We start from the raw sequence: 19143 nt of genomic DNA on the forward strand, positions 1-19143 counted from the left end.
AATGCCTTCAGTCAAGACGACAATATTCCATTAGTTATGAAGCTATTTAGACTGAAACATGAAGTAAGGCTTCAGGGTGGCATTAGAAGAAATAAATTAGAAGAGTCATCCACTGGGAATTATTAACATGTGTAAAAAGTTTCACAGCTCACCGAAAGTGAACACAAATAATGTCAACTGCTAAGGAGGGTCTTAAATCTCTCGATAGTTAGCTTCAGACAAACCAAAACACGCATGTGTTAACTATATTTTCCCAAGGCTTGGACTAAAAATCGATGTTATTACTTCATTTGATTTTTTAAAAATTGCATAAATAAATTCGTTATTTCGTTCGCCCTTAACAGCCAAAATAGATTGGATGGACATCTAGTGTTGTCAATGGCAGCCAATGAGTACGAGTGCCTCGATAAAGTTTTTGTGATCTTTTGACTTTGGTTCTTATTGTCGGCTTAAAAAGGAGGGGGGTCTGGGAAAATTCTAATTTTGGATTTTAAAAAAAAGTTACGATTTTTAGATATATAGCCCATATTGCCCAGCCCTACACAACAACCTCCCCATGCTGCCCTTTCTATTAGGCAGACCCCCATTGGCAATTTTCTGGCAGACTTCATCCATGGCAACATCTCCCCGCTTAATCTTGAGTCACTAAAAGTAGAATGCAAAGCATTGCTTTGAGCTACTAAACTCTAGTTCTAATTTTAGTTGTGGAGACTGACTCCCTGCGCATAGTTTCCTTAAGACCACGTTTACTGTTACGACTGAATTTGGCCAGCTGAGACCTGCCTGCTATGCACCTAAAACTTTGACTTTCCAGGGAAGACTTTATATTGAACCCAGGATGGCTAAAAGAATGAATCTGTAATCACCCCTGCTTGCATTATCCTTCACAGGGCTCAGCATTGTGTTTTTGCCAATAATTGTTACAAGAATTATTACTATTAAAAAAAAATGTAATACTGATTTTTACATTTATTTTCTTCATGTATTTAATTCGTGGAAAACCATTAAAACACCTCATTTTACCCTTTTTTTCTGTCAAATATTCATTCAGCCACTAGAGGGAATCTGGAACCCAGCGATCAGCATTGATAAGATTTTTTTTTGAGTACATGTACCAAATTTACTATGATAAACACTCAAACAAATATTTAAGATTCATTTTTGCAGTATATCATGGTAGAGTTGTCATACACCATGTCTGGTTTTCCCAGCCAGCTTAAGTTAAAACAAAAACAAAAACATTCAATGTGTATAGAGAATTAAAAACAGTCTTTATGGGAGAGAAAATAAATCAGAATGGAATGCTAAAAGAAGCAAGACAATAAAAGTGTAGGAATGACTGGTCAGAAAAAAAGCAGGGTTGGTGAAAGTAAAGATGAGTGAAAGCATGGAGGGCAGGGAAATAAGGGAGGGATCAGCACAGAGGATTCAGATGGTTTCCATGTGTTGGGGGGAACGTAGTTGAGCTGGCTCCAGGCGGGTGCGGTTATATACTAATGAGGAAAGTATTGATGTAATGGGGGAAGGTTGTGACTTGTTGCAAAGTAAAAAAGGTGACAGAGGGACAATGTGAATGGCAGAAGATGAGAAAAAGAAGAGGATAATACAAAATAACAAAAGAAATTTGAAATTTGGGTGGTGGGCATATGGCTAATGTGATTGGCTACTGGGGAACGTCTGTAGGATCCATTTGTGTTAAACATGTGATAGACCCGAACGTACAGCCTTGACTTAGTTGTGTAATGTGTGTGAGTGACAGGACATTAGCAACCAGAATTGGGCGAGTAGACAGTGTAATGTAAGTCCCACCTGTGTCTGCTGCGGGATGTTCAGAAAGTTGTTGTCCCGTGATCCGATGCCGACAAACCTGTTGGGAGCTGTGGGGCCTGGCGCGGAGTATGCTATTGGAAAACAAGACAAGAAAAGTACATAAGAGGGCATAAAGACAGATGTTGAAAAATGTAAACATTGTCATTGTTTTCCATTTACATCACTGTAAAATATTATTTAGAAAATGTGTCCAAATATATAATGTGAAAACAAAGATTTAGGTGGAAATGAAAATCTAGTTCTTACTTTTAATTTGAACTTCTATGCAGCATACTTTTTTCTTCTTCTTTTTTACTATTTTAACAGTCATGCTCAATTTTGACTTGTGACTCTGGGAATGTATTTAAACCATGATTCATGGGACAGTTGGGAAGGATGTTTTTGCTTCCCTTTTACAGAAGTAACTGTACCATTCCCCTATGGCTGCATGGTGTCTGATTAAATATCACATTTTCAAGTAAAAATCTTCAGGAAATGGTTGTGCGTACATTCAAATGTATGCTGCCAACCATGTATTTGTTATGATAGGAAGTAACTAAAAATGTCACAAATGTAACAATAGAAAGTACTTTGGAAGGTAGCACAGATCAAGATTTTTAAAAATGTATATATTTATCTTATTTACTATCTAGTTAAACTTAACCAAATAATCTTAGTTAATAGTGAAGTTTGAATTCTTGTTTTGATAACAATATTATTATTTTGTTAAAGCAATTTGCACAAATTTACGTGGATGGCCTGTAAAGTGTTAAAGAGCCCAAGATTGTACGTAACTTGTGAACATTACTGTATAAAGCCCTGTTGATAAATCCAGCACTAAAAGTACTTCAGCGCTCCAAACACTCACACTGAGGACCACTCAGGGATACTTATAGACCAATGGCATCAGAGTGTGAATATAGAGCTGTTCAGGTACCCTTGGGAATTCAGATGTTGAGAATTCACATCTCCGTGTGAAGAATTCAGATCAAAGACTAAACTGAAAAAGTGCCCGAATGCAAGAAAGAGAGGGACAGAAGGAGAGGTCTGACGTTAAGAGTAATTCAATGGCACTGACAGAGTACACAACCATTTAGTGTAAATTGGGATAACATACAAAGGACATAAAGAACTCTCAGACACTGATTGTGGGAAACATAGGTACCACATTCGAAAAACTACAAAACAAAACAAAATTGCTCCATCCAGTGCCCCTCCAATCACAGGTCGATTGTGAATATAGTCTCACTTGCCAACTGACTTCTCTTCACACACACACCTTGACACAGGTCTCCATTCAGGTTCTGCCTAAAACAACTAATGAAAATACTCCATTACCAGCCAATGGGATAGATTATAAAAACCTCTCTAGATCTGCACTTTCCGACATGTGACCAATAAGCGAAACAGGGAAAAATTCACATCAAGGCACAAGGCTGAGCATATTGAGCTACTCAAACTGATTGGACTGGGTACACAACCCAGATGCACGCCATAAAGGTCACTGGAACATTTCTCAGGTTCTTCATCAACTTTTGAAGTGACTCTGATCTACTTTTGACATCTCCAAAATTAATTTATCTGTGTAGGCCCCACTTCCAAGGGTGAAGAGATGCGAGTCGTTGTTTAGACAAGAAAGTAGGGGGAAGAACAATGGGCAGGGGGAGGGATTCTTCCCTTAAGAGGGCGTTTGTTTCAAATTCTTTTTAGATTCTTTTGTCCTTGATTTGGTTTTCAAAGTGGTCTTTGTGGGGTCACTTACACGGAGATGCGGGCGATGAGAGTCCGCCGTCTGGGGGCGTGCTGTTGGGTTTAGAGTCGGGCATAGGGAGGGGCACTGGGCGGGCCACTGGGGGAGGTGGAGGCAGCAAGAAGGAGCCTGGCATTTTGCTCTGGCCGCTCCCGTTTGGCTGCAGACAACACAAACAGGGTCAGGAGGGTGACATGCGAATATCCGCAAACACGGGATGGAAAAAAAGAAAGGACACAGCTCGGGAGGCCAGGTCCCCAAAAAATATCCATGACGGAGGTGGGAGGACAAGGGGGCGATGGTGGGAGGGAGAGGAAGGTGGTGGATAACAACAACCAATAGGATGACGTATGTGGACGGCTTCTTTTATGGAGGTGTGAAAAATAATAGTCACCACAGGGTTTGATTGGAGTGGGAGCTGGAGTTTGACGTGTGAGGTTCCACAGGGGTGGTCCATGGTGGGTGGGTGGAGGAGGTGTGTAGGAGGTAAGTGAGCAAATTATTGACAGCGTTCACCCAGAAGATGGCAAGAAATCAAAACCATGGAGAGAATACTCTTCTACACAAGGACAGCATTACCAATGATACCAGTACCAAAGAACCAATGTCCAACTAAAAGGGTAACCACAGCAAGTGATGGAAACAGAAATATAACACAAGACTGATATGTATTGTGAGTGACTGACTACCAGTGTGCTGATGAGTGCAAATTCTGCGTGAGTGGGTGGAGCAAAATAAATCGAAGACATAGAATGCCTTTGTTGGAATCACCAAACAGCAAAATAAATATGACAACAATTTGAGCCATTTCCCTATAAATACGGCACGATCGATGTCCAATCATCTGTTCCTTTAAATTCCTCTTATGTGAATTTAAAAGAGTTTGTCATGTGTAGACGTTCAATCCATTCAACGTGGGAGGGTTGACTGAACAAATGTTTATTCACTGGTAGATTTCCCAGTCAAAATTGATTGGACGTCAATTGCCATCAATGGTGGTCAATGAGATAATATTTTTTTTCTACAATAAAATTTGAGTTCAGCATTTTAATTGTCAATTAAACACTATTTAAAGGAATATATAATTAGACTTCAAGACTTTCTTTTTTCCTGGTGGTAACTTTGAGTTATTCAGGTACATTTAGCAAAAGGGGCCCAACGGAGAGTTAACTCGTGCCCCCAGGAATCAGTGGCAAAAAAATGTTGAGTCAGGGGGCGAACAAAAAACAAAACACAAAAACAAAAATTAAAAAAACAACTCAAATGACTAGAATAAAGAAATAATGGTGTAAAAAATCTCTCATGAAGTTATTTGCAATACTACAACAAATGAACAATAACCATCAATATTGTCTTTGTCACTCTCTTGAGCTGATTTATGTGCATTATTTATAAAATGAAAACGGGTTTGAGGCAGAAGTGATTCTAAAGGAAAGCAGTCACTTGGCTTGGATATTGTAAAGAAAAGCCTACTGCATGTATCTGAGAAAACAAAAAATGTATAAAGTGCAGAACATTGCATTAAACCAAGCATAAACGATCCACTTTTTTACATAAACATAACTGCTGACTGCTAGGAAAAAGTGAGCACATTCAGGAAGGCAATAAAACTCCGAATCTTTTCAGTGTGTGACGGCTTCTAATTAACAGCGATATCTAGCGACAAACATAATATTCTGCAACGGATTTCCAAGAAAGACATTGAATTCAAATTACGGATTCCTGGTGGGACTAATTAACGTGTTCTTTATAAAGAACAGATAAACAAAAGGGGAAAAAAATGTAAGAGGCGGTGAACGTTACCTGTCCGCCGGCCTGCCCTGGGCCATCAGCGCAGACAAACTGCACAAACTCCTTCAAGGGATCCTGTCCGGGGTGGTGGTGGTAGCGGATGGTCGGATGGGTGAAGTAAGGGCTTGACTGCTGTATGATGGAGGGAGATGGGAAGTGCAGGGCTGAGGCAGAAGCACGAGGACTCCCTGCAAACCAAGGTTTTTGTATTAAACGAGTACATGAATAACAGAAAAAGAAAAGTCAAACAACAAACAAGTTAAAACTGTGCTCATTTGTAAAGATTTGAGGAATGAATGATGTGAATAATGCCTACAAGATGGTCACTTCACAACAGGAATCATCACAATTTGAGTGAAAATCTAAAATGCAAATGTTGTTTTCTCATGAAAAGCTGTTTTAGGTTAATAACTGTGGTCAATGCTTGTAAACTTTTATGATCACTCCAGTGAATTTATAAAGCTTTTCTGAGAACATTCGCTCTCTCTCTTGCACATTCTCTCTCAAATTCTCCCTCTCACACACATGCACACGCACACTGCTTTCCAATGAGACGCAAAAAAATCTTTAGAGTCAGCAACATTCAAAGTCATACATGGTTCAATCCACTACTGAACTTGAACGTGCACACATTCAAAATCAGACCTGCATAGGCTGTAAAAAGGAAATAGCACAAAGAGATCATTGAGTACTGTCTTAAATTAGCAGTTTTTAATGCCTGCACGCCTATGAGCTGTTTTGAGGGTGTCATTGGCATCAGTGCAACTTGGCATTGAGAACCCAACCTCTAAAGACTCACTTTTTATTTTTTATAGAAGTATTTTTTCCACACAGTCTTCTAAATATGGGTTTTACTGTTATACTTTCTCTGGTTTTTGATAGCATATATGGATACATCTATGGTACGGACGTCAATATCCTTTATGGTTCTCTAAAGCAGTGCTACTCAATTCATTTCTGTCTTTCCCCACAAAGAAGAAGACACTTTAAGACCCCCTGAGCAAACAAATGTTATTTTGCCCTGTCTGAGTCAAAACTGATTGGCTTTCTAGTGCTGAATCAATCAGTTATGATCTTTATAGGCCACATCACCCATCCGTAATCTCTTCATATTGTTTGCGTAGTATATAAAAAAACCTATTGCACTACTGCCACCTACTGTGGTTGATGTGAAATCACATTTAACAAAAACAACAACAACAACAACAACAAAACATGTCCCTAAGGGTCACAAAGGCCCAGGGAGTTGCAGCCCATTATTTAAGAAGCACTGTCCTTGACGAGAGAGAGATATCAGAGTATTGGTGGGAAATGTGAGTGAGTGCAAGTTGCACCAATACACAAAGCCCCCTCTGTCAGACCTATATCCATTACTAAATCTTCTTGATTCATATTAGAGGCCCATTCTTCCTTTAACTGTGCCAGTCTGAGACCCATCCCATACAAGCCCCCAGCTGCCCATGAAAGGCTGCCAACACTCTTCGGTACTTATGTCTTATACATTGTGCGTGCGAGTGTACTTCATGAGAGTGCCAACCCCTCTGCATCACCCCCCCTAGAAAGGGGACTAAGTCTCTAAGCCTAGCAACACCTCTCACCCAGACCAGGCTCCCTTCACCCCATTGGTGTTGCCTCCCTGTTCCTATAGTCCCCCTGTTAATCTCATTAAAGACTGGGTAAAGGCCAAACTATCTAGTAGTATAGGGGGTGGGATGGGAAAAGGTTTATAGTGCTAGGGGTGGTGATGAGAGGGTAGACTTTGAATCGTAGGCTCCTTCTATGTGACTGAATGGGGATAAAGGGACCAACATCAGTAAAGGCATCATCTTTCAAAGCTGATCATAATTGTGCTTCTTATTGCTACTTACTTCAACATTTCCTTAGATCCCTTTTACATCATGTCTTTGTAAAAAACTACAGCTTTTAAGTGGTTAGATAAGTGTTACACAGACATGGGAACGGCACCCATATGCAAACTACTAACAATTCTTTGTCACCAGTAACGTGTGACAATTTGTAGGTGAAGCGTGGATGGGTTTGCTGGAGCTGCAGCCAACCAACAGTTAATGAGAAGCCTCATCTCATATTGGATTGATGGTTTGATAAGCTTTTAATGTAGCCAAACTGCACAAAAAGCTCAGGGAAAATGATCTGCAGAGGGCTTCTTATTTGGCTGGATTCATACATGTAGCCTTTCCAAATAGGAGATGCACCCCCCTTTATCTGCGCAATGGCGATAAAATTAGGAGAGCTGTGATTTATTGTCTGGACTGGTTTAGCTTTGTTTGATATCTGCTGTTATCACGAGATTCTTGCTTCAGCATGGTGGAGGACCAGCTGGTTCACAAAGCATTTCACTCCAAGTGCTAATCTTCTACTCTTGCAAGTCTGAATAAAACAGATGTGATCACTGGATCAATCAGCACTTCTGTGATTAAATGCAAAAAAATAAAAAATAAATCATAAAACTGGCAAGAGAAAATTGAGATGAAAACGCAATTAAAAATAACATGAAAGGGTGACTACATCGGCCTTGTTAAAATTCATTAACAACTAGCTTGTAGATATAAACATTGATGTTCAGTTAGCTGTGAATGAATTCTAGTGATGGGGTATGTAGGCCTAGGCAACAATTAATAAGCATTATTTTTTGTAGTGCGGGATGATTACAAAAAAAAGATAATCTGAGTATCTGAGTAAGGGGAGTAGTTATGAGAGTAATTGATTAATGAAATATAGCAACCGGTTCTTGAATATGTTGAATGAGAGGGTTTCTTTGTGAAGTTATTACTTTGTATTTGAGGGCTGACAGCATAAATAGGGGAACTTTTTGGTTCCAGTTATGTAATTCCGGTGAAAAAAGGATTTTGGACCGCAACAGAAACCTCATTTTCATTTACATTTCGACCAAACATTTGCACCCATCCAATTTTCGGTACGTGTTTAATTTACCTAATACATGACTGAGTCTTTAACATCAGCATTTCGTCAAGAAATGTCACTTGTAACAAACGAAAACAATATTTCAGTACAAGCGTATGCAACAGATTCCTATGCTGCATTCAAGCAATGTGTCAAGCCACATTTTACAGAGAAGCAAATCCATCAAGTGCCCTTGCAACATGGAGCTAAAGCACTTAATGCAAGTAAGCAAAAAAAGACAACTCATTTGCCACCCTCACCATCTACCAACAGAAAAGCACATGCCCAGAATGCCTCAAGCTGCAACCAGTTTGACCAAAACCCTACGAAGTTAGAAGACAAAAGACGAGGAGGCAGAGGCGAGCACAGAGGAGCTACCTGCCAGATTTGAAATTCCCAGCCACTCTTATTTGCCCCAAACAGTGCTTTTGCTTTTGGGGTGGGGCTCAAGTTGTGGGAGTGGGTAGTAGGATAAGGAGGAGGTTGATGGGGGAGGAGGGAGCGATTAGGGTCTGGAGCTGGGTTGGTCTCACCTGGTCTCACTCCCGCCAGCATTGGCAGTGGGTGGTGGGTGAACGCCATGCGGGGGGACCTCGTCTGGGAGGACAGGGCGCTGAAATCGAATTTCCCAGGCTTCTTAAGAGAACCAGGCGATGACAGTCCTGGTAAAAAAGGGGATCAACAAAATGGCAGAACAGAGACGAGGTTTTAATGAAACATGGCTGCGTTGCTTGCTTTGACTCTATTTAAAAAAAAGTGTCCTTCAATTTGATTAGAAGAATCAAATGATTATGATCGACTGAAATCAATGTTAGATCATTTAAATCCTCATTGATTTAGTAGAGTGGCTTAACTGACAGGTGGGTTGACTTCACGGACTATTCATTACTTCCTATTTGTTTACAGTTGACGAAGTGGACCCTAGCTCTCAAATTAGGGCGCAGGGAGGTACGGGCAGGGGTTGGTGAGAGACTACGTTTGACGCAACAGGCTTTCAGAGTAAAAATGGGAAGTGGCGGGGAGGGCAAGGAGGATGTCTGGGCGCGGAGTATAAGGAGATAGGAGAGCTGGGAAGTGTAGTGGCAATCCAAATAGGATCTCCATTGGAGTGTGTCTACCAGTCGTGTCATTTGACACAGCGCAAAGCCGACTGAAACGGAAAATTAGAACTCTCACATCAGAAGCCAATGTGATGACTCATCCCAAACTCTACAAGCTCCTCGCTTAGCCCCATCCGGTGCAAAAGCAGGAGCATGCTCAACACAAACAGCGACAACCTTAAATGAAGGAGATTTGGGTGACACGTTGGACCGAGTGAGCCAGCTTGAGTGATGCAACACCAGACACTAAATATATCAGGTATTTCTGAATGACATCATGGACCACGTTAAAATAAACTCTTTAATAGAAACAATGTTCACAGGCTGTTGAGGTAGGGTGGTGAGTACTGGACAAGGTTCATTGTAAGCTGGACGAAGGCTGGGGATGGATGGAAGGAGTTAATTGGGAGACCGGTTGTGACGGAATGGCCAAAACAAAACTACAAATATATTCTAGCTTCTCCGCTTTCCTGCTCCCTTTGTCTGTAAATGTCAGTTGAGGTGGAAGACCTGGACAAAACATAGCTCATTTTGGTAAAAATGAGCATGCTAATTATAGGCACAGCACACCATTGGACCAGAAACATGGCCAAACGTGTGAGAGCTATAGATAAAAGAGACTTATTGCTGTGATCTGGGCCTCATGTGGCCGGTACTGAGGGAATTTATAGTATTTCAAAAGGTGCAATTTACAACTTCAAGGTTTGAGAACCAGATCCAAAGGGTGCATTTCACCTCTGCATTGTACCGCAGTGTTGACCTCATCCTGGAATACAACAATCCGCAAAGCCAGAAAGCAACAGAGAAGTAAACCGATAGAAAATTACTTTCTCAAGGACAACATGGTATTTACTTCTGCAGAATGCTGAAGTCATGTTTTGCAGTGGCTTGTTATATTTGATTAAATCTTTCAGTGCCATTTATGATGATAGACGTCCAATCGTGTGGCTGTTTTCATCCTACTGCTGTGAGTTTGAATTAGGTTGTCACTTGTAAACGAGCAATCCATTTAAGGTGGGATTGATTTGTTCATTCCCTGCCAAGCTTCCCAGTTCAAATGGATTGGACGTCTATCACCGTCAATGACAACCAATTACTTCACAGATTTTTTAAACTCATGTTTCAGGGCTTTTGACGGCCCCAGATCTCTAAAAGGAGTTCCATGAGTACCCTATGTCAAGTTAAACTTGTCTAGCACTTTGTATTTTGTTCATATTGTCTTATTTTAACGTAAGTAGTAGAAAAATAATCGCATAAAAACATTAAAAAAAGAGATTTAATTTTTTGACCCCTACACAACCCCTCAAATTTCACAAGAGAATTCCTAAAAAACATAGTAACGCAAAAATAAAAATACGTGCGTGCATAGCATAAAAGCACTTCCAAAACACTAACTTTGATTTCCAAAAAAACCAACATGACCAAACAGAGCTTCCTTGATTGAATATTTATCGCACACACACACAGTTGGCACACAAGGCATTGCACTTAAACGCAAGGCGACCCTGACAACATCCATCCATACCACCACAATCAACAAATGTCCAGAAATACTTGAGAAATCCCCTCAAATAGTTCAGTTGTCTTTAAGAATTTTTCCCATCACTGTGCAGGCGGCAGAATAAGATAGAGAGAACAAGAGAGAGAGAGCAGGCCAGCAGTAAAAGTCCTGTTAAATCACTAGATCACCCTGCCAAGCTTCAGAGCTTTTCATTCAGGTTGAGCGTTACCTCGAGAGCAGGCGGAGGCTTCATCCCCCATCCTCCGCCCCTCGACCACTCTCAACACCATCACCACCACCACCAGAGCAGATGTCTGCTGTAACCCAGTAGCTCCCTTCACTGCAGACACATGGAGGCACCATCTGGACTGGAACGTAGCTCCTTTCCAGATTGGGCAGTGTGTATGTGTGAATGTATGTCACAGAAAAAAAAAAAAGAGTGTGCTAAAAATCATGGTCCTGCACATGCGTTCATGTGCCTTTTTGAAAACGTCAGTGAAAGAGTGTGTCTCGCCGACAGAAGGCATTTTGTGCATTGATTATACACCAGGGTGCCTTTAGTCATATTTGTTTGGGTCATGTCCCATCGTTCAGAGGCAGGTCTGCGACAAGTGGGATGTCCTTCAACAGCTCTGTTTAGACAATCAGAGCAGGAGAGTCCCAGATGCCATAATTCAACAGTTGCTCACGTATCACTTTTTAACAACACCCAATTCACTGAGCGACATCTCGTTGACAACTTTATCTTGGGAAAACTATTCATTCATGCAAGAGTTTAGGAGTTTTGGACCTGATACAATATACACAGTCCTGTACTTAATTTTTTGGCCACAAATGCTTATTGTTTGTTTTATAGAACACAGACGTGTCAATTTGATTGTAAGTCTAGCACTGTCAATGGCAGCCAATGACTTAAATCACCATGCTAGAAATGGTGACATTTTTTAAAATATTTTTTTAATTTTCTGTCTTCTGCTCCTTAAAAAGTTGTAAATCCAATTTCTGGTGTAAAAATCTGAGGATTTTATTTTCAGGTCATATTATCCAACCCTATGAACATTTAATAACATAATAATGATTGAGTGGAGAACGGTTCCATATTTTCCAATATTCCAAAGTCTGTCAAGATTCAGTTTATTAATGTGTTTTTAATCGATTTTATACGATATTATGTCCATAGTTAGCATAGAGACATTTCTCCAATCCAATGAACATATCCAATGTAATTTTTATGTTTTTGAAATATTTCAGATACATAAATGAAAACATTTTTTATAAACAAATCACAATATTTTAACAAAGTATGCTTTTTGATCGATTTGATTGGATCATTGCTTGTATTCATCTCCATCAGTGGCAGCCAATGAGTTATTGCAACTGAGGGATGGCCATGGTACTGAACAGCAATTCAAAACAATCATGTTTGTTTTTATTTTAAGTCAGTAAAATGTGAACGTCTTTATCGCACCGGGGTTTTCCCTATCCCCAAGATGCCAGTCAGACGTGCAGGCCCTGAATAGTATGGAGCTACTGGGCTACCAAAAGGCTTTGGTAAATCCATGAAGGACAACAGCAGACATCTGGTAGAAATATTACCCCAACCAGTGGCAGCATAGCCAGAAAACACGACACACAAGTAATGAAGATAAGAAAAGGGATCACAGAAAAAGAACATACTGTACTCCATAAAAGAAACGAGAGAAAGATGATGCAAGGATGCATGTTGGTGCGAGCGAAAGTAAAGCATGTATATAGAGCACATGTACATAGTATAATGCTTAATGTTGGTCTAACCATGGTGGTAAGGAAACTGCACTCCATCGCTCTCATGCTTAATCTTCCTCTCCTGCACACTGGCCAAATGGTGCTGCACTGAAAGGCCAAACAAGGGAGAAGAGAAGAGTTATCAATGGAAGAGGGGAGGAGAGAAGTAGACAGAGAAGGAAATGATAGAAAGAAAGAATAAGAGGGGGAGAAAGAGAGGTGGTTGGTTAAATAATGGACAATAGAGGTTTCACTTTATTGGATGCAGCAAGTGTGTGTCTATAAAATGATTCCATCACTACTGCAGTGTGATTAAAAGGCAGCATGAGTAGGCATGAGAGTGGTATGGAAAAAAGCATAATTTGAAAAATACATGTTAAAACAATGAATTTATTAACAATATACTACATATTTCCCTCTGCTGGGATATGCCTGTTTTTTTTTTTAACAAATCTCCACATGCTATATTCTGCGAAAACAGCCCAAAAGTATTAATTATTATTTTAATAGGTACCAACATGGTTGTGTCTTTCTGATTTAAAATATCTACTTAACACAATTATTGAAGTGCTCATATATTTGAATTTTTTGTTTCCGTGGTCACTATGAAGGTAAGCGAATTGTATATAAATGCTCAGCCATTTAGCTGTGCATACATAATTAGTGCTGAATAACACTGCATTTTATATGATTTGGATATGAGAAGTACATTTTAATTTTATTTACATTTAAGTGTGCATTCATTAAAAAACTGGACAGTGTTGAGTTAAAACCAAACACAAAAAAATAATAATAAAGAAAGTGTCTGATCTGATCTATAAAAAAATGCTACATTTTATTTTACTATTCCATGTGCTATGGCATCATGGCAGACACTGGGCTGGGACCTTAATCAGCATGTGAACCAATGATAATTAAAGTAAGGGGCCCTAGATAACAAAGTACAAATGCATATCGTTGACTCAAAGGTGTGGATAGTGGAAGAGATGGACAGTCTTTGGACCACTTCAAGTCAGTTCATTTTTAAAATTTAAAGCAGATCCTTAAACTAACACTTTGCTGAAGCATATTTTCTATTTCGGAACAACCCTTTATAAAATAACTGAAATACATTTATCCAATAAAAACATTGTCATTTCATCTCATCATACCACCCATTTAACAAGAAAAACATAAATAAAAAAATGACAGCATTTACTGAGCATTATCAGACTATTGTGTTTTTTTTTATTCATAATGACCACATTTCTCCAGCAAGAAGATGCAAATGTTTTCATTTCCTAATTTTTACGTGTGTATATATATATTTATGTGTAAGTACTGTATAAGTCATTTTTTTCTAGTATGGCCGGAGGTGCGATTTATACTCGAGTGCGATTTATGGATTAGATTATTCACACATTATTATTTTATTTAACACGTTATTTTTACATTGAACCACAAGAGGGTGCGTTAGATCTGTGTTGATCATTTTAACATTGTGAGTGGGTGGATTTTTGGCTTATCCCCTCAGGGGTCACCACCGTGAACCCGTAGAAGCGCCTGTAATTTGTAATAACAACTGAGAAGGACTTACCCCAAAAAAATGTAATTACTTTTTTTTTTAACTTTCTTTTCTTTCTAACTGACATGTCTGTTCTTTGTTTTGGATTGTATCAAATAAGATTCCGCCCCCAAAAATGTTTTCCCTTTCATTGTGCATTTTCTGGGTAGTGCAACTCCTACTCAGGTGCGATTTATAGTCCAAAAAATACGGTACTGATATAAGAAAATTCGAATTGATGCGTTAAATCTAGACAGTATAGCAAAGTCTCTTAATGTTATCACAAATTTGATGATTTTAACTATTGCCTGACTTGAAGTGGACTTTAGGACAGACATTTGAAAAGCGCAGAAAATTAAGATATAGTCAATCTTGAAGTTGGATTACCTGCATCTACATCATTAGGCCAACCACTGGACTGTGAGCTGCTGCCAGCTGCTGGCGAACGGCCCGAGTAGAAGACATCATCCACCGGGCTCTCCATCTCACTGTCATCAATGGACTTGCGCTTGTTAGAGCTATAAAGAGTGGGAGGAGGAGGAGAAGGTTATTTGACTATTAAGTCTGTTTTAGGGATAGTTGTCTTGCAATGGTTAAGTATAAATGACGTATATTCAAGTTTAATTTTGTATTAGGTTTCATGCCATGAAGGACTACAAGTAATATAAGACACCGTTTTTACTCAACATGCTGTACCACTTTTCATCGGACCACTAGAAACCAAACACACAATGTTTTGGGATGCTGGGATACTTTCTGTATGTGTTTGCACATTCTTATAGACTCACACATCTGTAAGCAATAAAATACAAGGGGCAGAAAGCGTACAAGCGCTTCAAATTGTGTGTGAGACAGCTTGCTTGGCGTTTGTGCGTGTGTGATGAAGGGTTCTGTGTTACATTAGTATCAAGGGAGATATGCTGTGATGAGTGTACCTCCGTGGGAGACTTGCATAAAGCTCCATTTCAGTCCTGCAGCGTAAGATGAGCGGGAGAGGACAAGGAAAAACAGACACCCAAACATCAGACAGAATGACGGATGGATTGGTTGGTGAAATGAAAGGAAATGAGAAGGATTAGTAATGGAGAAGAAACATTGGGGGGCAAGGAAGAAACCACAATCAAAAAGCAGAACAAGCACAAGAATACAGTAGAATACAGATGTTAACAAATTTGAAATTGATGAGGATTAATACATAGAATACGTTCACATTCGAGGTTTTTTGTGTAAATACTGAGGGTGTGCATACTATCATAGTATTGGTTAAACCTACATAATCTAATGACATCAAAGACAAAACTATTGAAAACAGACCAGAAAAAGTCATGGCTGCAAGTACAGCATGCCATTAGAGTTTATTTTATTTTATTTTATTGTGAAATTAAATTTTCAAAACATCTTAGAAATATTGGCCACATTCAGAAATTCAATTTTCAACCAAACCCCACTCAGATATTGTGCGGGTGCCATTATATTCCAATAGCCTGTGGGGCAAGACAAGAAACTCGATTTTTTTTTAATCATCTGCCATAAAACTCGATTTATAATTTTTAACATCAATTTATCGCCCAAGCCTAGTTTGTGCAGTTGTTCCCATTCAATTTCTATTTCCTCTCTGCTTTGTTTGCTTGTTTGCCTACACACAAAATTAAGTCTCCGAAAGATTTCTGTTATATTACACACATACCTGGTGGAAGGAGTGGAGGTGATTGAACGCCGTCCCAGGGTGACCTGGTTGATGTTGTAGTATCCAGGACTGTCAAGATCAGCCAGGGAGAAGCTGGGGCCAGTCGCTGTAGCTACCGGGGCTGCAGAATGGAAGAACAGTGAATGAGAGACGTTCAGTACTGATTATAGCCTTTCCCTTTTGTTGTGGACAACTTTTTTTTAAGATGACCAAATGAAAGGTCCTAATCCACGTGTGTGTGTTTTTTAAAATGTTACCTTTGTGAAAATTCAGATTATAAAACAAGAACATATTTTAAGTGGGCATGGGTTTTTAGGGATGGGTAAGGCGACTGAAAATCTTTTTTTATTCCAAATACTTTTCCAAGAGGACAATAAGAACAAAATACAGACAAAGCTCACAAATAGTTTTAACCCTTCCCAGGATAGTCATTGTACAGACTGGCTGCCATTGACAATGCTAGATGTCTACTAATTCCTTTTCCAATTAATTTGCTCCTCCCAGTGAAAATGAATTAAACGTCTCAGCGCCATTAATGGCACTGAAAAATGAGCTTGTGTCCTGAATATATTTTTCTCTATATATATATATTTTTGCTGCTAGCCCCCAACTACAAAGTAATAACAAAGAAAACATCTCTAACTCGTAAAAAATCCATTGAATAGCAGCTTGCTATCCCTTTTGGGGGAAAAAGAACACAAATTAATCTAATCATTTGCAAAAAAATGTCCCGATATTATTACATGAGATCCAAAAGCATCCACGTATGATTTTTCTTAATCAGAGCAAGAAGTTCAAAGTTCATATGAGAGCATAATTTTAGAGAATTGAATCTGACAACCAGTTTTCTTCACCACAAATCACTGGTCCGAAAACCTTTTGTTTGCCATAGTTTTGACGTTGGATTGTGCTAGTATTGAGAACTGGCGCTGATATGATTATACCGCCCTTCCTTGAAGTACGCAGTTCAAAATTGTGGATGGCCTGAAGAGTAAAGGAATGGAACAAGTTATATATGGTTTTAGCTGAACATATGAAATAAGTTAGTGAGGTCAACTGAAAATTGTAATTTATGTCATGAATGTGTATTTACCCCCACTCTCAGCCTCCCCCTCCAAATTTTTACCAGTTGTTGTAAAAAGAGCTGCTGAGCCTAACTCTGTTTCAGCAGTGGATGTAGTGCAGTGTGCGACAAATGATAGAAGCAGTGTGCCTTTATGGAGAGATTGACAGGATAATTTATAGTTGTGACTCACTCTGTGACACGCGGACCAGCTCGGCTACGTTCCACACCCCTGAAGTCACAAAGCAGTCCTGGAAACTCAAGTGGCCTGTGTAGAAAGCACACGGAGTGAGGAAGAGGGCTGCGTGGCATATGTTGAAGATGTGTATATGGTCGTACACACACACACATATACAGTGTAGTTTACAACACATGAACAAACTGAGAGAAAGTCCAAAAGGTTTGCTTGCACGGCTGCTATCTGTGTTTTCTATCTTTTGGTTCTGAATTTGACATGTTATTCGATTATCTTTTGACAATTGCAAACAGCCAATTATGCTAAACTATAGGGTACAATCCCCAAAAGGACAACCTTCTCATGTATATGCGAAAGGGAAGGAACAGCAAAGGGGTCTAGACAAAAAAATTAATAATTGCTGGTGCTTTAACTCAAAATAAAATTTGAATAATCACACTCTCATCTCATTTTCTGAACCGCTATATCCTCACTAGGGTCGCTGGGGGTGCTGGAGCCGATCCCAGCTGTCTCCAGGCCAGATGCAGGGGAAACCCTGAATCGGTGTCCAGCCGATCGCAGGACACAAGGAGACGGGGAACCATTCACACTCACACCCATACCTAGGGGAAATTTAATATAATCTTATGTTAGCAGTTCTACCTTTGCAATCTACTGGGTGGCATCCTAGTTGTGGTAAGCTGCATTTTACAACTTTACTTCATACTGAGAAGATTATATCTCATTAGATTGCCCTGATGTACCAAACCTTATGGCCCCTATGTAACGTACCTCATTTCATTTCATCCCTCCATCCATCAGCCTATCACTTCTCTGCTCTTGACATTGTTTATTTCCTCTCTACAAGCCCCTTCCTCATTTCCCTCCTTACTCTCCTTTCAGTCGAGCACTGTCAGGGTTAACCACAGCGGCGACAGCGTATGAGGTCAGTGCTAAGCTCTGCAGCGGCCATGTGGTTCCCATCTTCTAATAACGTCAGTGTGATTTATGAGTGGCCCACCACAATCCCCACACAACAGTACCATCAGCTCTCTTTACCATAATAAACCTACCCCACTCCATTGGGACACACTTGCACTCCGTGAGGCCTCTATGTCCAGTAGGTGTAATACATGCATATGTGTCTATCTATACAGGCTTATGCTCAAAGTCATTTGAAACCATTTATGCAAGCATGTGTAACTCACTACATTGTGAGATCAGCGTATAAATGCATACTTACCATTTGGCGGGGGCTTGACATCTGTGTCTCCTTGCTGGTTTGAGTTGTCTGATTGTCCTGATTGTTCTGAAACATGACAGAAAAGTTTTTTCAGGGGGACACAAGTCTAAAATCAACTTAATGCACAGGCCGACAAAAAGAAGTCTACAAATATTTACAGGTGAAGCCTAAACAATGATGTTTTATAACAGCCAATTATGTTTTTTACTAAGTAGTCATTGAACTTTTCCTAGTATACTCAAGCAATGTGTTATGTTCTGTTCCTTTCAGATTGTAGATGCTTTTGGTTATTTTCTGGCACTCACACAATACTACATATTCGTGGCATGTTGAATATCCAGCATCTAAGATGAAGGAAATGAGCTTGAAAAACATTGAATAAGTCAATCCTACGTCTAATGAAAAGGCCTTATTTGAACTCATTGGCTGTCATTGAACGGCTATATAGACATCCAATCATTTGCACTGGGGTTAGCAGTAAATGAACAATAGTTACTATCACGTCAAATGTATTGGGCCCCTACTCTTGAAAATTTGCAGTAAAAGGATGATAAGATATCATCCATCGCAACTTGTATCAGGGTTGGTGGGTAGCGGGTTGCCTCCTTTATTTAGCTCAGTTTGTTTGGGCTACTTAAAGCAGCCTTCTGGCACTTTATGGTCTGTACCATTCAAGGCCATTAACACACAGAGCTGTGGCATTGAGGCCTTTGAGGGCCAAGAAGGGAAAACCAGAATATGGCCCCTAGTAGCCAGTACTCTTCCCCAGAATCTCAAAGTCCTCAAAGCCCAAAT

The 19143-nt window shown here is 39.7% G+C and overlaps 1 protein-coding gene and 1 long non-coding RNA gene across 20 annotated transcripts in view; both read right to left on the reverse strand.

Annotated features, from left to right (window-relative positions):
* Positions 1-19143, reverse strand: part of LOC144088932 (uncharacterized) — a 270343-nt gene that overhangs the window by 124989 nt on the left and 126211 nt on the right. The window lies entirely within an intron of this gene.
* Positions 1-19143, reverse strand: part of nfixb (nuclear factor I/Xb) — a 109684-nt gene that overhangs the window by 6949 nt on the left and 83592 nt on the right. For 6 of the 18 annotated variants that reach the window (XM_077620014.1, XM_077620016.1, XM_077620021.1 and 3 more), the window contains 10 exons: positions 18349-18414; positions 17124-17198; positions 15868-15988; positions 15116-15151; positions 14568-14698; positions 12668-12745; positions 8806-8934; positions 5363-5538; positions 3572-3719; positions 1810-1901 (listed from right to left, as the gene is read on the reverse strand). In XM_077620014.1, the coding sequence (XP_077476140.1) occupies positions 1810-1901; positions 3572-3719; positions 5363-5538; positions 8806-8934; positions 12668-12745; positions 14568-14698; positions 15116-15151; positions 15868-15988; positions 17124-17198; positions 18349-18414 (1052 nt within the window). The remainder of the gene's footprint in view (positions 1-1809; positions 1902-3571; positions 3720-5362; positions 5539-8805; positions 8935-12667; positions 12746-14567; positions 14699-15115; positions 15152-15867; positions 15989-17123; positions 17199-18348; positions 18415-19143) is intronic. The other 12 variants (XM_077620030.1, XM_077620028.1, XM_077620013.1 and 9 more) reach the window with 11 other exon arrangements.

This window comes from Stigmatopora argus, chromosome 14, assembly GCF_051989625.1.
Source record: "Stigmatopora argus isolate UIUO_Sarg chromosome 14, RoL_Sarg_1.0, whole genome shotgun sequence".
Taxonomy (NCBI): domain Eukaryota; kingdom Metazoa; phylum Chordata; class Actinopteri; order Syngnathiformes; family Syngnathidae; genus Stigmatopora; species Stigmatopora argus.